The sequence below is a fragment of the Heliangelus exortis genome, chromosome 3 (genome assembly GCF_036169615.1).
Source record: "Heliangelus exortis chromosome 3, bHelExo1.hap1, whole genome shotgun sequence".
NCBI lineage: Eukaryota > Metazoa > Chordata > Aves > Apodiformes > Trochilidae > Heliangelus > Heliangelus exortis.
The window spans coordinates 93,201,693-93,226,558 of NC_092424.1; the positions used below are offsets into that span (position 1 = coordinate 93,201,693).

The 24,866-nt window shown below is 34.9% G+C and overlaps 1 protein-coding gene across 1 annotated transcript in view; it reads left to right on the plus strand.

The window, feature by feature from the left end:
- The window catches only part of CSMD1 (CUB and Sushi multiple domains 1), a 956,173-nt gene that overhangs the window by 837,083 nt on the left and 94,224 nt on the right, over positions 1–24,866 (plus strand). The window contains exons 38-42 of the mRNA XM_071741767.1: positions 6,674–6,792; positions 12,557–12,626; positions 15,122–15,238; positions 18,022–18,231; positions 22,791–22,979. Coding sequence (XP_071597868.1) covers positions 6,674–6,792; positions 12,557–12,626; positions 15,122–15,238; positions 18,022–18,231; positions 22,791–22,979 — 705 coding nt within the window. The remainder of the gene's footprint in view (positions 1–6,673; positions 6,793–12,556; positions 12,627–15,121; positions 15,239–18,021; positions 18,232–22,790; positions 22,980–24,866) is intronic.

Genomic DNA, 24,866 nt, shown 5'->3' on the forward strand with positions numbered 1-24,866 from the left:
AAGAATACACTACTGCTGCGACAGCAGGGACCTTTGTTTACACATTTATTTAGAAGACAAAGCTCGACTTGAATGATTGTAGGGTGTAGGCAATTGGTCACGTTACTTAAGTAGGTATATCAGTAGGTTTTCAGTTATTATTTGCGTGTTTTTAAGAATTATAGAATAGAATTATAGATGTGAACAAAGGAGTTTGTCTCCTTTGCTGAAATTCTCTGTGTACCTCTGTGATCAGGATATTCCTCTGAGTAGTGGCAATGTATGTTCAAATTGTTGTAGTTAACCAGTACCTTCTCCCTTTTTGTAAGTTGACAGTAGCTGCTTCGGAGGTATCTACTCCGTTGTCATCTTTCAGTTTGTCTTCACTGAAGACAGAGGAAACACAGTGGATTCTGGTCCCCTCCTTTGTCGTAGATTCTGCTCTTTATTGTAGTACCTATATTTTATGTAGTCACAACAAGAGGAAATTCAGTGACGTATGAAAAAAAATAGTATTCCTAAGATAAATTACATATTTCTGGAAAGATTGATATAACATCCCTTTCATTTCCTTATCAGAAAGCAAGCTGAGGGCACACACTACATTAGAGAGAGGAAGAGAGAGCACAAAATTGCTGGGAAATATTGTTGATAAGTAAGAGCTGGTATCAGTGTAGATTCATTTTAAAACCAACAAAATTATGCCATGCTATATGAGCTGAAAAACTGTTTCTTACTTTTGGAAAACAAAAGAAAAATAAATAGGAGTAATAAGTGTCAACAAAATTATTACACAAGCAAACTAGAATTAATGTGTATTTATGTATTTTCAAGTCTCCTGCATAGCACTTCAGCCAGGGAGATGCAGATGAGTCTTTCAATGGTGTTCTACCTATGGACAGACAGAAACATTCATGTAGAAGAAAAACTCCCCCAAAAATGCAAGCCTTTTAGCTTTCCATCAGAGAGTTAAACATGATATGAGCATGGACTGATGTTTCAAGCTCGGTCTTAAAATCTCATTAATAACAGTAGTTTCAATATTTTCTTAATATCCAAACAAATTTTTAAAAAGTCTGGAAACAATTAGTGTGAGCTCATACAACATTCTACTTGAACCTCTCCATTGGAGTCAGATCTATTTTAGTAAGAACTGAATATACAATGAATAGATATGTAGGTTTAGGCTACAAATATGTAGAAGTATATGTGTAAAAATATCTAAATATAGCACTTAGAATTCAAATATTTCAGTTAAAATCCTGTTTTACGCAATCAATCTTTTAATACTGTCATCTAGCCTTATTACCATGAATTAGGACATATGGCATATGTCAGCATCATTCATTTTGTAAGCTTTTGTTTTACCACTATACCAAGATAATATAATATGTGTGGGGAGATAATCTTACTTTTAATTACTGTCTCCTTTTCTGGAACTTCTGTACTGGATGTTTTCAATCGTTAAAGATTCTCAGGAGCTGAAATAATGGATACACTGGTAAGGGGACAAGAGAACAGAGAACAGTGACTATCTTTTGTAGTAGTTCTCTATCAGAAAGATCTTTAGTGAAGTCAAAAATAAAAATCAAACTAACAGTGAAGAAGGTGTTCTTCTAATAGCATATTTTTTTTTTTTGTAGGTTCAGGTTAAGATCTTTCATGCAGTTTGTTTTTTACTGTGGTTCTCCAATGCAGCAATCTTTTCTTTTCCCTTTTTAAAAGCAGGTATGAATCATAAATATGCCATTTTTATTTTAGCAGGTCCTGATCCTATCAGTATACCTATGCAACTCTGCTAGGTGCTGACATGAATCTGACCCCTCCTGCAGTAATTCATTGAGATAAATGCATTTTGTAGGCTGGTGGCTGAAGCATGAAGTTTTGGGAGGGATGGCTTTGGTTTTGATATACAGCATCATCAAAATGGAAAAAACCCAGTTCACTACAGTTTGATGTTTTTAATGTAATAAAGAATAATATGTTTCAGTTAGCCATGTAGGGGCAGGAATTAAAAAAATAAACCCGTATGACTTTTGAGCAAGCTGTCAGGAAATTCTTACATTGTTCAGTTTGCAGCTTTCTGAAATGGACACTAATGGCTATTCATACTGTCAGATACACCAGCAAGGATTTGGTTTTCTGTCAGCAATAGCAGTGACGTTTGCACAGAATTTGAGGTAATTGAAGGCATGTATATAATTATGGCAGTGAGAGAGATTTGCCTTGTGCCACACCAGAGCCAAGAAAGTATTTAGCAGGCAGTAAGTGGAAGCAGGTCAGTGAGGGAATTACCATTCTTGACATTGATGTGTTCTCTCTTGTACTGCATTGCAGAATCTGAGCTCTGAAGAGCATACACTAAGCAATCCTTGCCCTTTTTTTGGTGGTTGCTTGGACTTGACATTTAACATGTTTTCCCTTTATTAGTGACTGTTCATATGCAAGCTAGTTTAATGTGTTTCAGAGTCTCTGAATATTGAAGTTTTCTAGTTTGTCCCCAGATACCAGAATTTGTTTGCTTTCCCTCAAGCATTCTTAAAATTTTTGACCAGTTCTAAATAAACTAGTTATCTAACTAAATTAAGCTAGTGTTATGTAATGATTAGAATGGTGAGGGTAAGGATTCACAATAATGTTTGACTCAGTTTCCAGCTTTGTCTTTGCTTCTGGGAAGGTAATATTGTGTCTTTATGTCAGGCATATAAAATAAAGTCAACTATGAGTGGGTTTTGTGTAGTCTTCTGTGATATTCTGGTAGGATATTCTATATTAAAAATTGTATCCTCACACCAAAGAAATAGTATATATAAAATATTATACAGAGTATAAGCACCTAGCAGAAAGAAAAAGTTTTTGCCAGGATATTAGAATATGTTAAAGATAAAATACATAGTGTAATACCTTATCTAACAGTTGCACAGAAAATTACTTTGAAGATTTGCTTTTGATCATAGTCTATTTAAATTCTGTGTGCTATTTAACTGATAGAAAGAGCTATAGAACAAGCACGCTATTGGTATTTCAATGCAGTCACTATTATAAAATTTCTTGTGAGTCAGAAAAATCTGCAAAAATACCTTTATTCATAGAGATCTGCGACTGCAGACCTGTAACTCTCAGCACCCAGGAATGCTGAGTTCCCCCAAAATACAAACTTCTTGAAGGCAGGACTTGAACCTGAAATTTGTATTCAGAGGAATCATCAAATACATTGCTATCCATAAGCACTTTAGTCACAATGTCTTTTTTTGTTGCTTAGTTATTTAAAAATGGTGAGTTTCTAAAAAATTATTTTCTATTCAAGAGTTAGAAGGGTAAGAAGATGCGGAAGTAAGGCTTGGTTCAATTCAGCTAAGTTGTGTCTGAACACTGGATTCTCAACTTAGTAAACAATAGCCCACAAACTGTGGTTTGAATTATTGAAATAAGATACTACTCTTCACTTAATGCTGGAGCAAACAGACAGTTTGTGTGGATGTAGATCTTGGCTATTTCTTCTTATACTCAAAGAAATTTTCCAGTCATGGATACATTTCTGGTATTCTAGAATATGAAGTGGCTGACCAACAGAATGGTACTAGGAAAGTACAGAAAACCCAAACCCATTGAAGTTAATAATGATATCCTCATGCCTATTTGGAACATTATAGTTCCACATAATGAAGTTCCTCCATACATGAAGTCATCATAACGTCATTTGGAAGCAGAACACCAAAATTTGTAAATTCTCTGGTAGAAGTTCCAGAAGATTTTTAAAGTGCATTTAGATATTTTCCTAAATTATACATTCCAGTACACAAATTACTTATGGGAGATCCTTTAGCTTGTAACTATTAAATAATTCTTTATATACTAATTAAAAATTATTTAGTTTAATAACTCTTGCATTACTGTTTTGAAGACTGCAGTTCATAGCTTGATAGCTGTCACTCAGCATTACAATGTCTTGCCATTATTGTAGAATCATAGAATATTTGGGTTGGAAGGGACCTTAAAGGTCATCTAGTTCTTGCATGGACAGGGACACCTCCCAGTAGACCAGGTTGCTCAAAGCCCTGTCCAATATGCCCTTGAACTCTTCCAGAGAGGGGGCATCCTACAGTATAATCCTACAGTGAGTGGATCTTCCTTCTCCCAGTCCCTGCCTTTGTCCTCTGTGAAGGTCAAAGTGAAGACTAAGCCATAAAAATCACTGACTACCTGAGCCTTCTCCATATCCCAAATGACCACGTCTCCTGTTTCCTTCTGGAGAGAGAGCCCACATTTTCCCTAGTCTTTCTTTTATCACTGAGGTACCAATAGAAGCTTTCCTTGTTGCCCTTGATTCTATCCAGGATTTAGCTTTTCTGACCTGGTCAGACAATTTCTTTCATCTCCTCCTAGACTACCTGCCCTTGCTTCCATCCTCTGTAGGCTTTATGTTTACATCTAAGTGTGTTTGAGAGCTCCCTGTTCATCCACTCAGGCATCTTGGCATTCTTGTCTGCCTTCCTCTTTAACTGGATGCTTTGCTCCTGTGCTTGGAGAAGATGATCCTTGAATAGTGCCCAGCTTTATTGGTCTGCGTTTCCCTCCAGAGCTTTATACCATGGTACCCTACCAATCAGAGCCCTAAGAGGCCAAAGTTTGCTCTCCTGAAGTCTAGGGTAGTGAGGTTACTGCACACCTTCCTTGTTGCCCTAGAGATCAAAAATTCCATGATTTTGTGGTCACTACCAGGGTAGCCCTTAAGCTTCACATTGTCCACCAGCCTGTCCTTGCTGGTGAGAATAAAGTGCAGCACAGCACCTTTTCTTGTTGTTGGTTCATTTACTACTTGGTCATCAGTGCATCGTAGTAACCTCCTGGACTGCTGATGCTTTGCTGTATTGTCTCTGTAATAAATAGCATAGTTGTTAAAAATCCCCCATGAGGACCAGGGCTTGTGAATGTGAATCATTTACTATAGATCTATAGAGGATCTCATTCATTTGGTCTTCCTGGCCAGGTGGCCTGCAGCAGATCCTGCTATAATATCACCTGCCCCTGCCTTCCCTGCCCCTGCCTTCCCTTAAACCTTGACCCATGAGCTCTTGGTCACCTCCTCATCTCTCCCCAGGTGGAGCTCCATGGACTCCAGCTGGTCATTGATGTGGAAGGCAGCTGTGCCCAGTTATCACTGCTCATTCCTGAAAAAAAAAGTGAAAAATCCTAAGAGACAAGAACACAGGACATGGAAAAAATATAGATAGAATGGAATATACAGGACTATGGAACTATTTCCAGGAAAGAAAATAAATGGCTCAGCAGTCTTAATTTCAGATAGAAGTATCAGGGCATTTCAAACTTCTGCCTGCTCCATTAGGAAAAATTTATTTACCTAAGCCTCAACCTGAGCTGCAAAAAAACTTACTGGAAGGGGGTGAAGTGGGAAAACCAAAACTCTTGTTTGTATTTAGGATTTGCAAGGCATTTTTATTTGACTGATGAAAAGTAGATCCATAAAGGTTTAGGGCATGAAGTTTAAACCTTGTCTGGAACAAAATTTATAAACAGCATCATCTTAAAGGAAATTTTATTTCTGTAGAAAGACAAGAGTCTCAGTGAATAATATGAGATATTGTTTCATGATGAACCATCTGGAAAAACAGACCCCAAAATGTCAGATATCAGAGTACAGCCAAATCTCATGTAATTTCTGTACTAAACAAACTGTCAAGTTGCACTTACTTTCACCAAAGGGGTTAGATTTCATAAGAAGACAGTGAGAGTTGTATTGTTTAGACAGTTATTTTAAAATACAAATGAACTGAAAAACACACAGTATCACATTCAGGAAAGTATTGTTTTTGTCTGTTTTTTTATAGAATTTTGTGCTAATAAATACAAGAGATCTGTTCTCACACATTGTGAAAAAAATTTCCATTCTGTTCTGGCTTCTACACATCATACTTTAATGCACTATAGCTGTTGCATATTTCTGTTTCAGTGCTGACTTTCCCTAATTAATTGACTTCATGATCAAGATTACTTGTTTTAAATTGCTTTTTGACTTCAAAGAAAGTTTTTAATTTTATAACGGGAATGTCATTCTATCATCATGCCATAACCCTGCTAATTCTGCTGGTCCTTCTGTTGGCAAGGAAATTCTTAAAAACATTGAATTATTTAATCTGTGCAGCAGTATCTAAGCTGTCTTGTTCATTTGGAGCATTTTTGCTTACTGAGCAGAGATGATATTCAATTTTCAGTTGTACTGAAAACTGAGAACAGTAGTTCTGCTTATCTGTTGTTGAAAAGAGAGAATATGCATAAAGTATATTCCCTCTTTTTCTATCTATTGCCTTCAGAAGGGTAAGAAAAAAATAAAAAGAAAAAAAGAAAAGAAAAGGAAAATAAAAGACTATTTAATGTAGTAGAATTACCATATTGGTTAAAGACAATAAAATGGCACAGTGTGTGGTAGCAACATGACATAGTAATTGGTACAATCACAGTGTATAATCTTATAATCTTTGTGTTTCAGTCATACCATTTATGTTTTGTGGGGCAGTTCTGAAAATGCATTTTAAACAAAAATTGAGTTTAATGTTGAAATATTTTCTTAAAAACCCAATGCTGTGGGAAGAATTCATCAGAGCAGAGAATATCAGTGAAGAGCTGTTATCTGCTTATCTATGTTTTTTTCAATCTTTGTCTTTACTTTCCTCAGCTGTAGGCCTTGCTGCCTGTCCAGAACCAGTAATTCCTAACAATGGGATCAAATCAGGAGATAGATATATGGTGAATGATGTTTTGTCATTTCAGTGTGAGCCAGGATATACATTACAGGTATTCCTTTCTCTCTTTCTTTCTTTTTTCTTCAAAGTATATACACTGTGGAATAATTGCAATAAAATGGCAATAGACTGATCCAAACCCTGTTTTAATGAAGAGTCTGTAGTGTGTCAGTAGAGTTGATTGAAGCAGACCCTTTGTGAGTACTCCCACATTATAAACCTATGAATGTGTAGCATGTCTGACCATCAGTAAATCTGATCTGGCAAATCTTGCCTTAAATAAACATACCATCAAGCAGTAAAAAATTATCAAAATGGAAAAGGAAACATCATAGTTGAAGTGTTGTGTCTAGAAAATTATTTCAGTACTGTGCTTGTTGAAACTGTACTGGAAGTGGCTCCTTTAGGTGAAATTTTAACCACTGTGATAGAAATGAATCATGGAATTTTTACAGTCTGCTTAGAAATTGTAGCAGTTAGTTTCTAAAGCAATTTTATTAATGCTAACTCTACTCTTAAAAACCTTCCAAGAAAAAAAAAAAATTACAAATTAGTTCCCAGATTGGGGATGTTCAGTGTATACACTGGTTTAGTTTCCCATGGTAAACATGTTATTGAGCTACTGTGTGTAAATGTCACAGTACTGTGTAAATTTGAGATTTAAAGCTTTTTTCTTGCCTCATTAGTCCCTCAGATTTATTTCTGTATCTTTCACCACTGGTGCAATACATCGAAAAGATCAGAGCTCAGAAACTCTTGGGTGGCAATAGGTCCCACGCAAGACAACATAAAAGCATACTACTATGTCAGAGGTAGAATATCACAACTTCTGCTCCAGAGAAGGGTGAAGTCATTGATGCCCATCTGATATTTGACTATTCAGTGCTCGGACAGCATTCAGGATGAACCTTTTAGCTTTAGGCTGTCCATGTGAACTAACAGCTCTACTTGAAATGTCTGTCTAGATAATCAGCAAATGGTTACTTTTTGGTCATATATTACGAATACAGAGTCAAGTTTTTAACCTAAACCACGCTCTTTAAATATACAGCAGGACTTCAGACAGTTTGTATCAGAAGCATCCCATATCCATATAAAAAAAAAATACAGTCACACATATATAATAATAACTAGAAAATACTAAAGACTTGGGTACAGTGAAGCCTACTCTACTCATCCTAAACACTCACTGTTTATTTAATGGTCTGAGAATTGCTTACAAGCTAACTGATTGTTCATATATGAAATATTTAAGTTTTTGTATCTCCAGCAAAGGAAAATTCTATATTATTTCAGAATAATCTACTGGTTTAAAACTTTTAACTTTTGGACTTATTAACTTTATTTTTCCCTCTTTCATCATTCCCTTACAGCATCCTCTGGAGGTAGCAGTAGTGTCAGTAAGAAAATGAGAGATATACAAGATTTGATTCAATGTTTTTATTATATGGGCCCTTCAAAAGGACTGACTAACATTAGAGCTTGATTCCCAAATAGATTCTGATTTCCATCTAGAGGTTGCTAATGAACTGTTATCCTTTTTCTATTTCCAAGTGGCATTAAAAGAAGTATATCATGAAATGCCATACTCTACTGATACTTCTGTAGTAAAGATATACAAGAGAATGTGCATTTAGCCTCAAGGCTAGAAATAGAGCCCAAGAGCTGCCACTATTACAAATGCAGCTTTATATGTTCTCATAGTGGTTTTTTTGTAGGCGTTGAGCAAATTTGTTATTAATCCATAGACAATTCAATGCAAAATCTATCTGGAAGTCAGCTTATAATAAACTTGATTACACAACAATAACTGTAATTGTAACTTGTTTGATTAAATCAAAAGTAATCTCTTTTTTGCTTCTTTGAGAAAGATTCCTATTCTGAATATTTTTAGAAAAACTGTAGAATTCATTATTTATTTTTACTCAGTTCCTCCTGATGGTGAAAATATCAGGATCTGATGGTGATGCTGGTAGGGCTGTCATATAGAATCATAGAATCCTCATGGTTAGGAAGGACCTTCAAGATTGTCAAGTCCAACCATCAGTCCCGCATCACCTAAAATACTAAATCATGTCCCAAAGTTACACATCTACCCATTTTTTTAATACCCCCAGGGACTGCAGCTTCACCACCTCCCTGGGCAACCAGTTCAAATGCTTCACCATTCTTTCAGTGAAGAAATTTTTCTAATATGTAATCTGAATCTCCCCTGGCACAACTTAAAACAATTTCCTCTTGTCCTGTTGCTAAGTTACTAGGGAAAAGAGGCCAACAGCCACCTCGCTAAAATTTCCTTTGAGGTAGTTGTAGAGAGCAATGAGGTCTTCTCTCAACCTCCTCTTCTCCTGGCTTAACAGCTCCAGTTTCCTCAGCCTCTCCTCATAAGACCTGTTCTCCAGACCCCTCCTAATAAGCCTACCTGTCCTTCTCTGTAGTCACTGGTCACATATTTGTCAAGAGATGATTAGTGCCTCATTGCTGTTATCCAGGTCACTGCTTTTGAGACATTAAAACTGAAATATGTGTATGCAAATATCTGATAGTTGAGTAAGTCTAGAGCAATGATTTGATAGAAAAAAGGGGAAGAACTTTACTTTCTTCTGGAGATGGCATGACATATAATAAAATTTGTTCCATAAAAATAAACTAATATGAATAATCTCTTCAGGCTCTCAGTGTTACACTAGAGATAAACAGTCACACACTTCCAAGGGCTGATTCATGATAAGATTTTGTGTTAGGACAGCTACCTTACTCTGAAAGTATCATCTGTCTTCGCCAATGAGGATATCAAAAGTTTAGCATGGATATCTAAACTACTTAGTTTTGGTGCAACTCCTACTTGCATTGCCCATTATGTTAAATACTCTTCTCTCACTACTTTTTTTAAATACAAAATGTCTGAATTTTGCATACAGAGAAAGGGGATGATTCAGTTTCTATGAAATGGTTTAGAAATAGATAGATAAACCCTCAAGATACAGCTTCATTGAATTTTCTGTTCTTGCTTAAAGTAGTACTGCTGAAGTATTGAGGTAGAGTGGTAACACTACAACATGACTACTTCAGAAGCTGTTGGAATGAGTACAGGAAGCCTTTTGAAGATACATACTGTTATCCCTGACTTGATGCTTTGGATCTATTTTTACTTAGAAAGAATCAGAAATGTAAATTAATAAATAGAGTATTAGTATAAAGCAATGATGTATTTTTAAGGAAGACATCTGCCCATAAAAAGCTGATCTGTGTTAATGCTAAACTTTAATACGCTGTGTATATCACTGTCACAAGACCAGATGAGATCTTTTCTCTGTATGCACATCTTTTCCATAGTCCATGAATATGACTAAGCATGCTTTTTTTTCTACACTTACAGGGATTCTATAATGAAATAACTATAATTTTATGTCATATTGTTCCTTAACTGTTCTTGTTATCTCTGTTTCTGTACATATACAAATTTAATCCTAGCTCTGGTATCTGATGTATATAAAAAATGTTTTCATAATCTTGGCTAAACTGTAAAACAAGACCTTCAATATCCACATTCAATAGGAAAGAGTTGGAAGATTTTTTAGGGTTTATGAGAATTTCTATGCTGTAGAAATTTCTTACAGCTGGACTCCAATGTGAAATAGAAAGTGAACACACACTTTATATATAGTATAGTTGCTCAGACAGGACAAATAAAAATGGCTCCAAATTAAAACCAAGTAATAATAATGAAAACAAGTGTCTACAAGGCATAATATGTTTGATATTCAACAAGTGTAGATCAGCATAACTTTGCAGATTCTTTTTTTTTTTTTTTTTTTTTTTTTCCACTCTATCTGTGAATTTACCTTCAGTCTTTAGAGAACATATTCACAGCTAGCAATAACAATCAGGTGTGAATTAGTTTATAATTGAGACTTACCAGAAAAGTCATAGAGCTCAAACTACTGCCTGGAGCTACATAAGAAAGGTAATTGCTAGCTGTAGGATTAAGTGTCTCCCCCCAGGAGGGAACTTTAAAAGACTGAAATCAGAGTATGCTCTTATTGAGAAGAGGCTTGAAGCCAGAGGAATAATTTCATTTTATTTTCTGAAAGATCATTTCTAGGCCATTTTACTTCTTTTCCTGACTGTGGTAGTTAAATTATGGCTTCCCCTTGATTCACATCAGACACATGCAATCACTGAAGACAAGGAAGAGAGAATAAAGTAAAACAGGGAACATTGCATTAATTAAATTATTCAAAACCTCATCCATTTTGCAAGTAACTAAGATGACACAATAAGTGCATGCATGTTTTTGTTTTAAAATAAAATGTTCCTTTTAAAAAGAGTATTTTACCAAATTGTTATCAATTAGTAGTATTTGTATAAGAAAAAGGCTAATTTAATTTTGTCATAATTTTACAAAGAATTTTTCCGTCCAAGCCTTTGCTTCATTTGTCTTTCAGAAGACAAATATCTAAAAATACTTAACTAAATGACTAATTTGCGTAATTTTGTTCTAGAGAGTTCCATACATATATATACGAACTTGATTCAAGATAGTGTGTTTGGCTTCTTTTTTTTAAACATACTAAAAGATGGAGAAGTAATTTCATCAAATGGATTTTCTTTAATGTAGTTTACTTAAATTATTTTTTCCTTTATTTTGTGAGAATTTGATTGCTACAGACAAATAATATTTAAATAAGTCTTTGTATTATATTGATGGCATTTGCTACCATACTAACTATTATACTCTTCATACATATACTTTTCATACTCTTCATGAAAAAAAAATAAAGAGGAAATCTTAAATGCCTTGCCCAAGTTTGTGTATTGAAATTATTAATACAGGAACTAAAGCAGTTCCATGTCTCAGTGTTTAGATTGGACTCTCATTTCTTCCAGTTCATTCAGCATTCACCTTCCAACAGCAGAATGCATAAAATCTGAGTTCCTCATAGGACTGAATTCTCAAAAAAAAAAAAAAAAAAAAAAAAAAAGTCTGTGCTACTCTTAAGTTTTCAGCTTTATCTTATTTCAGGCTGCACTTACCAGTGTGAGCAAAACTGGGAGGATTGCCCCTGGGCATCCACTCTGAACAGTCTTTGGAGGTTACAGACATGCCACTTTTCACTTCCAGCTATCACATGATTCTGCTTGGTTCTTGTGATGTTTCTTTAAAAATAGGCAGAGCAATTAAACATGACAGGTAAATAAAGAGGCACTGGTACTTTCATGGCTGTCTGCTGAGTTGTTGCATGTGTGCAGTGGGTCATGTTGTGTGGCCATGTAAGAATTCAAGGCCTGCTGGTAATTATGGATGACTCTCTTGGCCTTGTCCACATTCATATAGTCTGCAATAAGCAGATATGTAACAAATTCCTCTCTAGGTCTGTACTACTCACTCACTCAGAGCAATGGTTGATGGTTGATTCACTCGCTCCAGAATACAGCCTGAAAATGAACTAATATGTTTACACTATGGATGGGAACTCTGGAATTGACATATGTAGCAAATGCATTTGACCATGTGAATGCATGTAGTCAGCAGCTTCTGTCCTGTAACCAGCTTTATATTTAGTCAAAAATGTGAAGAGGTTCTCAAGTTATCAAAGGAAGAGTGTTTTAGAACATTTATCCAGTCGTAAAATAAGAACATAAAACCTGAAGTATTTGAAGACAGAGTTTAATTCATAAAAGTAATTATAATGCAGTTGGTTGATAAAAGAAAAAACAAATGTAAGATGATTCAGGAGATCCTCTGTTCTTCTGTTCTCCTGGAAAGTCCATAATGAGTATCTATAATCTACTATTTTGGCCTTTCCAAACAGGGTCGTTCTCATATTTCCTGCATGCCAGGAACAGTTCGACGCTGGAACTATCCATCTCCTCTCTGCATTGGTATGGATACTTGCTTATTTTCAGTATGTTCTGAACATCAGTCAGATGAAAGTCTCAGCTTTGTCATTCTTATTGTTCCTTCTCTTAATTCTGTTTAATTACAAACTTTTTAAAGTTTTCATTTGTGCCTATGAAATACAGAAAAATAACAGTATTTCTTTATATGTACTCTATATGGTATTAAAATATTGTGATAATGGGCAAAGGAAGAAACTGAATATTTACCATTGTTCAGTGTGTCTGGAATACTCTGCTTGGAATCTGGCTGAATCTCTTCAGAAGAGACAGGAAATTAACAAATTCCTTTTGCAGTGTGCTCAGCTTGGAGGACCTTCTCAATAGAATGTCAGGTCACACAGGCAGCCTAGGAGACTTCTCCAAGATGCAGGTGGTCTGTTTGCAGTGCAGAGCAGCAATGCAGTCAGTCCTTTAGGGGTGGTGAAATTTTTAAAAGTTCTAGGGATCCAGAAAAGGCTAGCTCTTTTCATCTGAAAAAGCTGTTAAATGATGCTGAGTTAGAGAACAAAACTAAAAAGAATTTCCCTTTTAAGCACACAAACCTTAACCAACATATCTGAGTTTTTCCTCTTTAGATAACAATCTTGTTCTGCTGTACTGTTTCTTCATTGAATAGTTTGAAAGAATCAAAATTCTGGTGCCTTTCGGCATGCTTATTTCAAGAAAAAGTAGGAATGGAGGGGTGTGAAGCACATCTTCCTCATACTGTTCTGTTACTTCAGCTTTGAGAAATACATTATTCAGTGAATGCTTTTAACTTTAATATTCAGCAAAAGCTGTCCCTTTTAGCTTCATATCATATCAAGTCTAAACCTACCCTCTTTTAGTTGAGAACCATTACCCCTTGTCTTATCACAACAGGCCCTGCTAAAAAGTTTGTCCCCATCTTTTTTACAGGACCCCTTTAAGAACTGAAAGGCTGCAATAAGGTCTTCCTGGAGCCTTCTTTTTTCCAGGCTGAACAATCACAACTCTCTCAGCCTTTCCGCATAGGAGAGGTGCTACAGCCCTCTGATAATTTCTTTGTCTAAACCCACTCCAACAGGTCCATGTCTTTCTTGTGTAAAGGACTCCAGAACTGGACACAATACTCCAAGTGAGGGTCTCACAATAGTGGAGTCAAGAGGAGGAATCACCTCCCTCAACCATCTGGCCGTGCTTCTTTTGACTTATCCCAGGATATGGTTGGCTTTCTGGGCTGCTAATGCACATCACTGGCTTGTGTTCATCTTTTCATCCACCAGTACATCCTAGTCTTCTCAGCACTGCTCTCAATCCCTTCATCCCCCAGTCTATATTGGTATGACAGGTTACCACAGCCCATATGCAGGACCTTGCACTTCTCCATGTAGAAACTTATGAGATTTGCATGGGCCCACTTCTCAAGCTTAGCTAGGTCCTGGATGGCATCCAATCTCTCAGGTGTGTCAACTGCACATTTAGTTCCTATTTGCCAACAGTGTGCTCATTTCTCCCCCGCCCCCCTTTAATTAATGGAATTTTGCTGTCCTGGAAGCTAAAATACCCCCAAGAAGACATACCAACCCTTAAACATGACATTGCACCACCACCTCTGACCCTTAAAATGTTGTTTTTTTAAGAAATGCAAACCTAAACCTGTTTTTTTAAACTAAATAATGTATTTAACACTGCAGGGAGGTAGAGATATTTGAGAAGTTTGAAACATTTCTCAGCTTTTTAGTGGAGTTTTTCATATTTTGATTCAGTTTCTTTTATGGTCTAACCGGTAGTTATTTTCATTTTTTTCAGTACAATTATCACAACTCACAGTATCACAGTTCTGTTACCAGATCATACATCACTGTTACACCTGGCATGAAGACTCATAGGCTAAAGAGTAATGATTCTGCAAATAATAAATACAATTTAGCTTTATGTCATCCTAGATTATTCAAATGGCTTTTCATTCTCTAAAGATATGAATATGCTGAAGCATTTAGATAGTAAGCAAAGAATACTTTTCTTAGGCAGCTGATCTGTTCTCTCTCTGACTTAAGCAGATAACTGTGGTGGGATTTCTTTTTTGTGTTTTTCTTTTTAAATTCAAGGGTGGTTTTAGCTGTATTAACTAGCAGATATACAACTGCATCATAGGTCAGTGTCATAATTCAGTTTAATTCCGGACTGGTTCCTCTAAATATGAAGACTATCTTAACACAGCACCAAATGTTTTTAACCATAACTGGCAAGCTGAGACAATGTGTTACCCAGTCTTTATAAGCAACTACACATTTGCAGTAAAATCACAGGGAACATATTGCATGAAATAAACATTTTGCTTTAACTTGAGTTATTTGCTTTTCTTTTTTTTCTCTTTCATGAGGAAAGCTTTGACTGTGATAAATTTCAGTGCTTGGGGTTAAAATGATAAGTCCAGTTTTTTTAATTAACAATAACAAAATATTAAGAAATAATATTATTTATAGATACAGTGACCTCCTTTTTATTTTTAATAGCTGAATGTGGTGGAACACTGACAAACATGGGTGGTGTGATCCTGAGCCCAGGTTTTCCTGGAAATTACCCTAGTAACTTAGATTGCACATGGAAAATTTTATTGCCTATTGGATATGGTAAGTAAACTTAGATTTGAAGAGCAATTACTTGTAATCATCAGCTTTAAATATATATAAGAACATTCTGATTTCTCATATGTGGTAGATTTTATACAGTTAATGCATTGTGAACCCCTCACATAATTATATGCTTTTGAATTGAAGCTGGCAGTTTAAAAATACATCTTTTCCAAAGTAACTTGATTTTTGTAAAACGCAGCCTTTCTTGGAAACTAATATAGGAGCAAATGACATCTGTCTCATGAAGATATGTCAGATGAAATAGACAATGAGACTTCTAAATTAATTAATGAGCTTCTGTGTAAGATCATCTCATTATCCTCTAAATGACTTTTTAGCAGTATTTCTGATTTCTATAAAAATGGAGAAAACCTCTTTTCTAGCACTATGAAATTGTTTAAAAAACATCCTAAAACTATATCCCAATTACCAGGTAACATTTGCCAACTTAGAAACTCTACGTTTTCATTAAATCTCTTGTCATATCTATAATATTTTCAGCAATAAATAATAATTAGATAGAGAGGGTAATAATGGGTAAAAAGAGATCTGTAAGTGCACATATAAAACACAGGCTTCTATCATTATCAGAAGTAAAAATGGAATTAGGGTTTTAACAGGTACAAAGTGTTCATGCCATTGATATATTATTGCATTCAAAAATATTAGAGGATATTTTTTACCATAAAGCTGGTCCAGGGATCTTTTTTCCAAAGCCTCTGTCAGATAATCCACAGGTAAATTATTTATGCTAGGTTTAAATGCTATGATGGATGTGATGCTTCACAGAGAAATTCCGCTGCAAAATCTTGGATATTATTTTAAATTACAACCCAATTACTTGGGTACTGCTTGTCTACATTCATTCTGGTGGATCATATTAGATACATGTCACTGAAACATAGAAAACATTTCCAAAATTGAATAATGCTCCAGGACTTCTTTTTTTGATGTTGTTGTTCCCTCATGAACATATAATGATTGATTCAAATCCACTGAAATAATTAACCTGGCAGTGACTTCACATCACAGTAAATATTGCTTTATTCCAACCCATTTATTCAAACTTTGTAACTGATTGAATTCTGTAATATTATTGACTTATTCTTAGATATTATTGACACAAGTGGGGTTAACTAAAGTCCAACAGTAAATTGTGGAAGCTAAATGTGTCCCACAGTGTAGTGATCAGTTCATTACAAAAGGTACTGATCATATAAAAGAAGACACTAATAAAATTAAAACATTTTAAATTGATGGAAAGTATATCTTTTCAAGTGAGTTGCAGTGGTTGTGCAATGATTTCAGGTAGCTGTTAATTGATTAACATTTGTACAAGAAGATGAGCTCAGCTTGGAATTTAGAGTCTATTCCAGTGGGAGAGGAAATCCAGTTGAGATGGCAGGAAGAAGTATAATTATAGTTTTTTCCAGATAATGATTAATTTCCTGTAGCTGTCAGTTTTAGTCTGTATAATTTTATGTAAGAATTTTTTTTGTGTAGAAACCTTTTATTTATCAAATTAAATTGACAATTCTAAATTCTGTAAACTTGGAATTAGTGCTTGAATGACACAAAATATGTCCTCTGACTGAAATTAACATATTTGAAAATTTTGTTTATGTATCTGTCTAAAATGTGGCTAGTTTAGGCAGTTTAAATTTTTAAATGTTACTGGTAGATCTACTTTTTACTTTTCTATACTGAGTAAAACTGAATGAGTTGACTTACCCTGATGATGAATCTGAAAGGTACACTCCTGGAATGAAGAATATGTCTCTACTACTATTTAAGAATGTCAGACAGAGAGTTAAGACATTCAATATTTCACATGGCTTTGTTAGCTCATTCAGTAATTTTGTTCTATTCCATTCCAGCCAGTTCTTCATAGTCTACCAGAGCAAGGTTAGGCCCAAGCAGTGCAGTTGCAAATTACTCGGTACTGCTTGGCTTTTAAACCATGGATTCATCTTTTGATATTGTAAATGCACCTGAATTCCAAGTCCATAGTCCAAATGAAGAAGTGTCAGAATGTACAACCAGCTCTTCCCATGACATTAGGCTCATAGTTCTGACTGTTCATCATTTTGGGTGTCCTCTCTTCCCCTTTCATTTTGTGAGAAAGGCCTGGTTCTTCTGGGGAGGGTTGTTGTCAAATGATGCTGAGCAAGCACCTGTCAGCAGTCTGGAGTTTAGTGCATCTTATAGCATTGCATAGAGGAGAATGGCTCTAGAGGCACACTGTCCCAAGCTGGAGAGAAGGCATATGTAGTCAGGAAAAGCAAGGTATAATAGGTAGTGGAACTAGGTAGGTAAAGCTTACTGTCTCTGAAAAATGTCTCTGTCAGTGTTCTTCCCAGGTATTGAGCTGATACTGCACCTCTATTATAGAGACGTGGCCCAGATACAGTAATGCTGTTTCAGCAGGATTTGTAACATGCCCTCCAGAAATTGCTTCTGTTGGCTGGTTTAGGAACCTGATAAATACTTGGTTGTTGACATTGTAACCTTGTTTCACTGGTCTCTTTGTGTGTAGTTATGATATTTATCATAAATTTAGAATTTCCAACTCTTGCGATACTTAGCAGCTATTTCCCTAATTAATGTATCCCCTTTTGAATGGTAACTAGAATATAAATGTAGTGCCTATAATAATTATTATGACTCGGGTTTGTTGATATTTTTTTTGTTCTTGGTGGTAGTTGGTTGGGTTTTTTGTATCTGCAGCATGAATTATAAAAACTCTGTTTTCGATTTTTCTTTCCCTGTAAATGCTGCAGGTGCACACATTCAGTTTCTGAATTTCTCAACTGAAGCAAATCATGATTTCCTTGAAATTCAGAATGGAGCTTATCACACCAGCTCTATGATTGGCCAGTTTAGTGGAATGGAACTCCCATCACCCTTGCTAAGTACTACTCATGAAACACTTGTCCATTTTTACAGTGATCACTCAGAAAACAGGCAAGGATTCAAGCTGGCATACCAAGGTAAGCAGGAATCAGCACAGTAATCTTTGTGGTTAAAAAGGGGGGAATTTTTTTTTTTTTTTTTTGCTTTAATTTTAAAAAATATGTTAAGCATATGCTATATGGCTGAACAGTTTAAATAAATGGAATGGCTGGTTGAATTCTCACCTAACTCCAGTGAGGTTGATTCTTGCCACCTTATTCTAGGCTCTTAGATAACTTGGTTAGGTTTTCATATATATATATGTATATATATATGTATGTGTGTGTTTGTGTGCACGTGTGTGTGCATGTGTGCGTGTGCGTATGTATTTAAGCCTATAGGTTTGTATAAACGTGTAGGTGATGATGGTTAATCCCAGTGAACAGTTAAACACCACACAGCTGCTTGCTTACCTCCTTCCCATCCCCGGTAGGATAAGAAGAGGTAAAGAATAGTAAATCAAGAAAACTTCAGGGTCAAAACAATAAAACACATTGTTTAATAAGTAAAGGATAAGGGCCAGAAGAAAGAAAAAAAAAATTGATACAACTCATCACCTGCCACCAGCAAACTACTGCCTAGCTTGTTCCCAAGCATCACAGCCAGGCCCCTTACAATATTTAATTGCATTCAGACATATACACTTGTAGATGGATAATATGTAGGCAATGGATAATTCTGAGCACATGATTTAGGCTGATGCTCCTAAAGCATGCCCTTGAAGAGACCACATCTCTCTGTTGCCCCTGGAGTTTTGTTGTGTCACAGTCTAGAGGTATGATCACATGCTCATGTGATTTTTATTCTGAGAAGTCAAGGGTAGTTGTGATTGGACAGGTGGCTGTTTTTAAAATTTTCAGGAAAGACAGGAAAGTGACAGATTGCAGAAATGCCAAATAGATAAAATACAAAACCATTTTCCATATATTCCATATATATTTCCATATTTTCCATATATAACAAGCCCTTCCTTAATCATGTTGAATTTTTATAGTCTCAGCTTTATGTGATTGACTCCTGACTAACAACACTTTTTGTCATTAAATTATTAATTTTTGATAAACTGCTAAAAGAATATTTCATAATGTACACCCAGTCTGGGGTTGCCCTTAAGACAGTGGCTTTCAGAAATCAGAAATATATTGTATTAATGCATGAAGTTTATTACATATTTTGAAAAGGATGATAAATTAATCTCATAATGCCTCTTTTTTTTCTATTCTTCCCTTCCCCACTGTGTCCAGTAGGGTTATTTTGTTTGGTCAGAAGTAAGTGGGAAAAGGATGACAATATAAGAAAGAAACTGGTATTGAACAACTCACTGACAGTGTAAAACTTTATTCTATTATATAAATAGAGGAACGGAAGTGTACCTGAAGCCAGAACATTATGTTATGAAATCTTTTTAAAAATTACTTTGTGAACCTCATAATGAAGTATTTTTAAGTGAGGAAGATTGCGTAGCAGCATTCTCAGATTAAAATCGTCAAAAAGAAGTATAGTTCATATAAGGAAATCAGAAAAAAATAAGCTCTCACAAATAGTTTGATAAGAAATAATAGTTTGATAAAAAATAATTTGATAAGAATTTTCTTACTTTAGCAGTTAGTCTAACAGTTATAATAGTAGGTATAAAATTCAGAACCAGAAATGAGATACAGCTAAATTAATGGATTATTTGTTACCTTGATTATCAAAATGTGTAGTTATAGTAGTATCTGAATTGCCAAATGCATATACAGCCGTCCAGTTTTATTTTCACTATCAATGAGAGTCAAAACAATTTCTGCAGCAAAGGCCACTAACACAGTTCAATTTTAGCAATATTCTCTACTTGTAAAGAGGTGACTCCTAGAATTCTCTTTTGGGAAAGCATAGTATTTAAATCTATATCTCAAAAATACCCCAAAACCAAAAAACTCTATATATTAAAACTCTAAAATACCACAATTTAATCCACTCAGATCAAAAGGAGATTGTAAAGGGAGATTGTAATGGGTATAATTATTCAAGCAAACTTCAGTGTCATTTAAAAAATGAAGTTTTCTAGAGATCTTAGCATTTTATGAAGGATAAGGCTTTCTAACAACTCCTTGTGTCAGGGGAAAGCATATGAATATTATATAGTGAGTGATAGAATGAATAATGCTATTTTTCAGTTTTTCTACTAACTTTCTGAAGTCAGAAAAATAATTGTGAGATTGAAGCTTGATATAACCTGGGATTGTGCTCTGAGCACGTTGTCTTGGGGAGGAAGAAAAGTGTATGCATGCTGAGAACAGTAAAAGATTTGCTTCCCATGCCTCCAAGGAACTGGTGATGCTTCTTAAGCACTTGCCTGTGAATTCTCAGAGCACAGGATTTGAATATGTAACTGAAATGACTCAGTGCTGTGTATTTCTGCATGCAGTAAAAAGCTTTGCCTCCTTACAACCCTAGGGAAGTTACAGCTCTTAGGATTGTTGCTCGTCAGCTCTTTTTGTTTTATGCTTTGATGTTTTGGCATTTTATTATTACTTCAGCTTTGCAGTTCTACTACCTAAGGAATGGTGGGTATTCCATTATGTTCAAGACTTGAGTTACTGAATTTGTGTGTGTTGTTAAACCTTTTGTTTCCCTTGTGGCAAGAAGGAAGTTCATACTCAACACCTGTTGATCTGAAGTCATTATATAAATGTTATTAGATATTAATTTTATTTGTAAGATAGTGAGGGGACATTAAAAGGGTCTGATTATTAAAATAACAACATATAAGTTTAATTCCTCTTTGTTGTTGAAATATGTACCGTGCTGTTTAATTAAAAAAAACATAAGCATTGAGAAAGCATGTCTCTCTTATCAGTGATGTGGTTTTGCCCCCCGTGAAAAGCAACAGAGAAAGGAAGCAACAATTAATAATTAAAAGAACATTTCTATATTGTATTTGACCAGCAGTTTGAGTTTCTGAAACCCTCATGTCTGTTGGATCTCAGTATAAACAGCCTATGCACATGGGGTTTGAGAGGATGACAAACAGTCAAGGAAGTTTTATGGGAAAGTTATCAAAGAGGAGTCTCTAAGGAAACCTTAGAGTGGCCTTTCAATACTTAAAAGGAGCATGCAAGAAAGATGCAGAGAGGCATTTTTAACAAGGTGATAAACCAGTTTTTAATTTTTAGTAACAAAACAGTTTTAAACTGAAAGAAGGTAAATTTAGAACAGACATAAACAAGAAATATTTTAACATGAGGATGATGAGACACTAGAACATCTTCATCCCTGGAAGTCAGATTGGATGGGCCTCTGAGCAACCTGATCTAGTGAAATATGTTCCTGACCTTAGTAGGGTGTTGAAACAAAATGATCTTTAAGTATCCCTTCCAGCCCAGGCCATGCTAGTCTTTTCTATTCTAAACTAGTTTGAGAAGTGGATTTTGTTCTTGAGTCTCTACACAGCATGCTGCTGGAGGAAAGTATGATAAGACGAAATGAGAATTTTAAGTAGCTTTAATTGTGAGCTTTCCTAAGATTTGAGTATTTGGATGTGCAACTCTGCTCATACAATGTTTCTGTAAATTTTTTTCATGTTGAAGTGTTAGACACATACAATTGCTAATTGTATGTGTCAATTGGTAAGGCAATAATAATCCTAGTTTTAATATAAGGAAAATACGTTTGAAGCTGAGAAACAAGATGGCAGAGGATCAATTGTATTTTGTTTGTGATTTAGACTCTTCCTGACAGCAGAAAATATATTGCACAAAGAAATGCCAAATGTCTATATGAGATCATTTAAAAAATCACGTAGTAGTCTACTGCCAACATTGGAATTAAATCTTTTTCTCAGATATCCTTTATATTGGGCTGTACTTCAGGCTCTCATGAGATTTTTTTCTTCTGTGAAATGGTATATAATTTTCTAAAGCTTGGTACCAAACAAGCCTTTTGGAATGACAATCATAAAAAAAGCCTTCTGTTATGAGGTATGACATCAGGATTTGTGGACTGTATTTGATAGTGACGACTGAATAATGAATTGCTCTGATAAATCAGGTATAGGTGTAGCATATATCATAAGAACAGAGAAGAATGTATTTCATATTTATATTAAAAATATAAAAATATTCCCTCAGTTGTCTATAAATCATATCATAGTCAGATGGGTCACCTGACTTACAGTTACTCCAATAATTTACGAGTCATATATAGGATTTATACAAGTCATATGTAGAGGGGTACTTTCTCATTTAAGACCTTTTATTAAAAATAAAACAAAACTGTGCGCTGCTCATGTGCAAATGCTGTCACCTCTGACTGACTGGACTTCAAATTTATGGTAATCTGCTTTAGGCAGAGGTTCAGTTCCTAGCAAAACAAATACCAGAACAAACTGCAGAAGTTTTTTTATGTATTTTGTTTACCTTACTTATAACAGGAGAAAAAACATATACATCTTTGAATAAACACTTAACTAGAATTTCAAAAAGTAGGCTTTATTTTTACATTATATTATTAATTTATATAATTTATATAAATTTACATAATTTATATTTATTTATATTTACTTCCTGTGTTGAGAGCTGACTAAGCAGTAAAAAATGTTTCTGTTCTCTTCCAGCTTATGAGTTGCAGAACTGCCCTGACCCTCCTCCTTTTTTGAATGGCTATGTAGTCAACTCAGATTACAGTGTGGGGCAGTCTGTATCATTTGAGTGCTATCCTGGATACGTTTTGAGGGGTCAGCCTGTTCTCACATGCCAACATGGAATCAACAGGAATTGGAACTATCATTTTCCCAGATGCGAAGGTAACATTCTGGTAGTAACTGTGCTTCAGAATTCACATATTTTCTGATTTTTCTTTACTTGTTTGTGTGTTTGTTTATGTAATGCATCTTTTGCTGAAGAACTGCACCTTTGTCTTAATCTGTAATGTAAGCAGCTAAAGGCAGAATAACATGTCCTTTTATAAATCATAAATCTTCTATGAATCATGTTTTTCAGCAGCAATTTATTGTTCCTACTGATATCTGTCAGTTGTGAAGGTGAACTCATGATACTGCCAGAAATTGTTAAGCACCATGGAATTATTTTTTCTTCTTTTTTCTAATTTTTAGATGAGATGGTCAGTATACAATGTAACACATAAAGATTTCCATTGTAAAGCTTTTACTTTCATCTAATAAATACAAGTGCAGAAACAAAATTTCTGACATTGCTTTAGATATTTAGAGGCTTTTACAAAGCCTCACGTGATATTATGACAAAACTAAGTAGCTAATGTGTAGAAGTGCTGTCATAGATAATCAACAAACAAAGATATCAAATAGATTGAAATAGTTTCCATGATAGCAAGAGATTGATAATGCTGCAGGTTTTCATAGAAGAATGTATGTTCAGTGCGTCTGACACTAATCTTGAAAGGTAGGACAGATACTGCTCTACCCAAAGTGCCCAAAAGCTTTTAAGTTATTCAAACCAGAAAAAACAATGAGGAATACAGGAGAGATCTAACAGAGCTACAGGTATAAGCCTTGAAAAAAAATGTGAAAGGTCAGTCATTCTGCTTAAGGGCAAACTGCTAGACTACTTCAACATTGCAACTTCTTACTTCCTAAATAAAGATTTTATTACTGTGAATAATAATTTCAAATTATGGTCTTATTATTTTTGAGGCAAGTATTCTACCTAACACCTTAACTATATTGCTTTGCAGCATTTAAATCTGTTTTGTATGAGTACCTGGGGAGGGATGCTTGTATTATATTGTCATTTAAATCCAAAGTTACAAGATTCCATAAAATTTAAGTTCTAGTTCCCTAATAGTTAATACAAATTATCATGAATTATTCAGAAATACAGTAAAGCAAATATATGGAGAATGGTGAAAGTACTGCATATTTCTTGGAATGAAAAGGGTTTATGAAGGAAAAATAAAGTTTAAAATGAGTTTTTTCGTTTAAGGTTTTCACAGATACAAAACTTTTTTCACTTGAGACTTGTTAAAGCATAAGAAGACTTACAAAACCCCAATTCTTTTTGTTTTTTAAAATATTGCTTGATTTCTATCTGCATAACAGAGAATTGTTTCTTTTTTCATTTTAATGTAAACTGTATTTTATCACATTATTGCAGAGATGTTAGAAGTATGACAGGCTCGACATATGTATGCCATACTGGCCAAAGGGAAAAGACAATGTCTGGATAGAACATTTGGCATTTGAATGAGAAAGGTCATGCACACTGACTTCAGCAGTTCAGTTATGAAGAAGCACATATTTCAACAAATCAGAGTATCGAGTTTCAGTTTATTTTCAAATAGAAGGCCAGAATTTTATTGCCAGACACTTATGATGTTTTCCATTTATGACAGTATAGAAGTAAAAGTTCGAAACTTATTTTTCTGGTATTGAACAGCACTAGAAAATTTCTAGCATATGAGGGTTTGTGTAAATTCTGTGCAATCAAGAGGTTCTGCTAGATGGCTATCAAGGTGTGGCTGCTATAACCATATATTCCAGTTTTTTTAAAATCTGTGCATGAGAACAGCTGAAAGACAGATTACACATTTGGAAAAAACATCTCTCAATTTAGTTAAGAAGGAATGCATGCAAATAATTTAGAACCTATTTTTGCTTTCTCTTTTATGATGAATAAGTATAAAATGAAATAGCTACCATCAAAATTATATAATT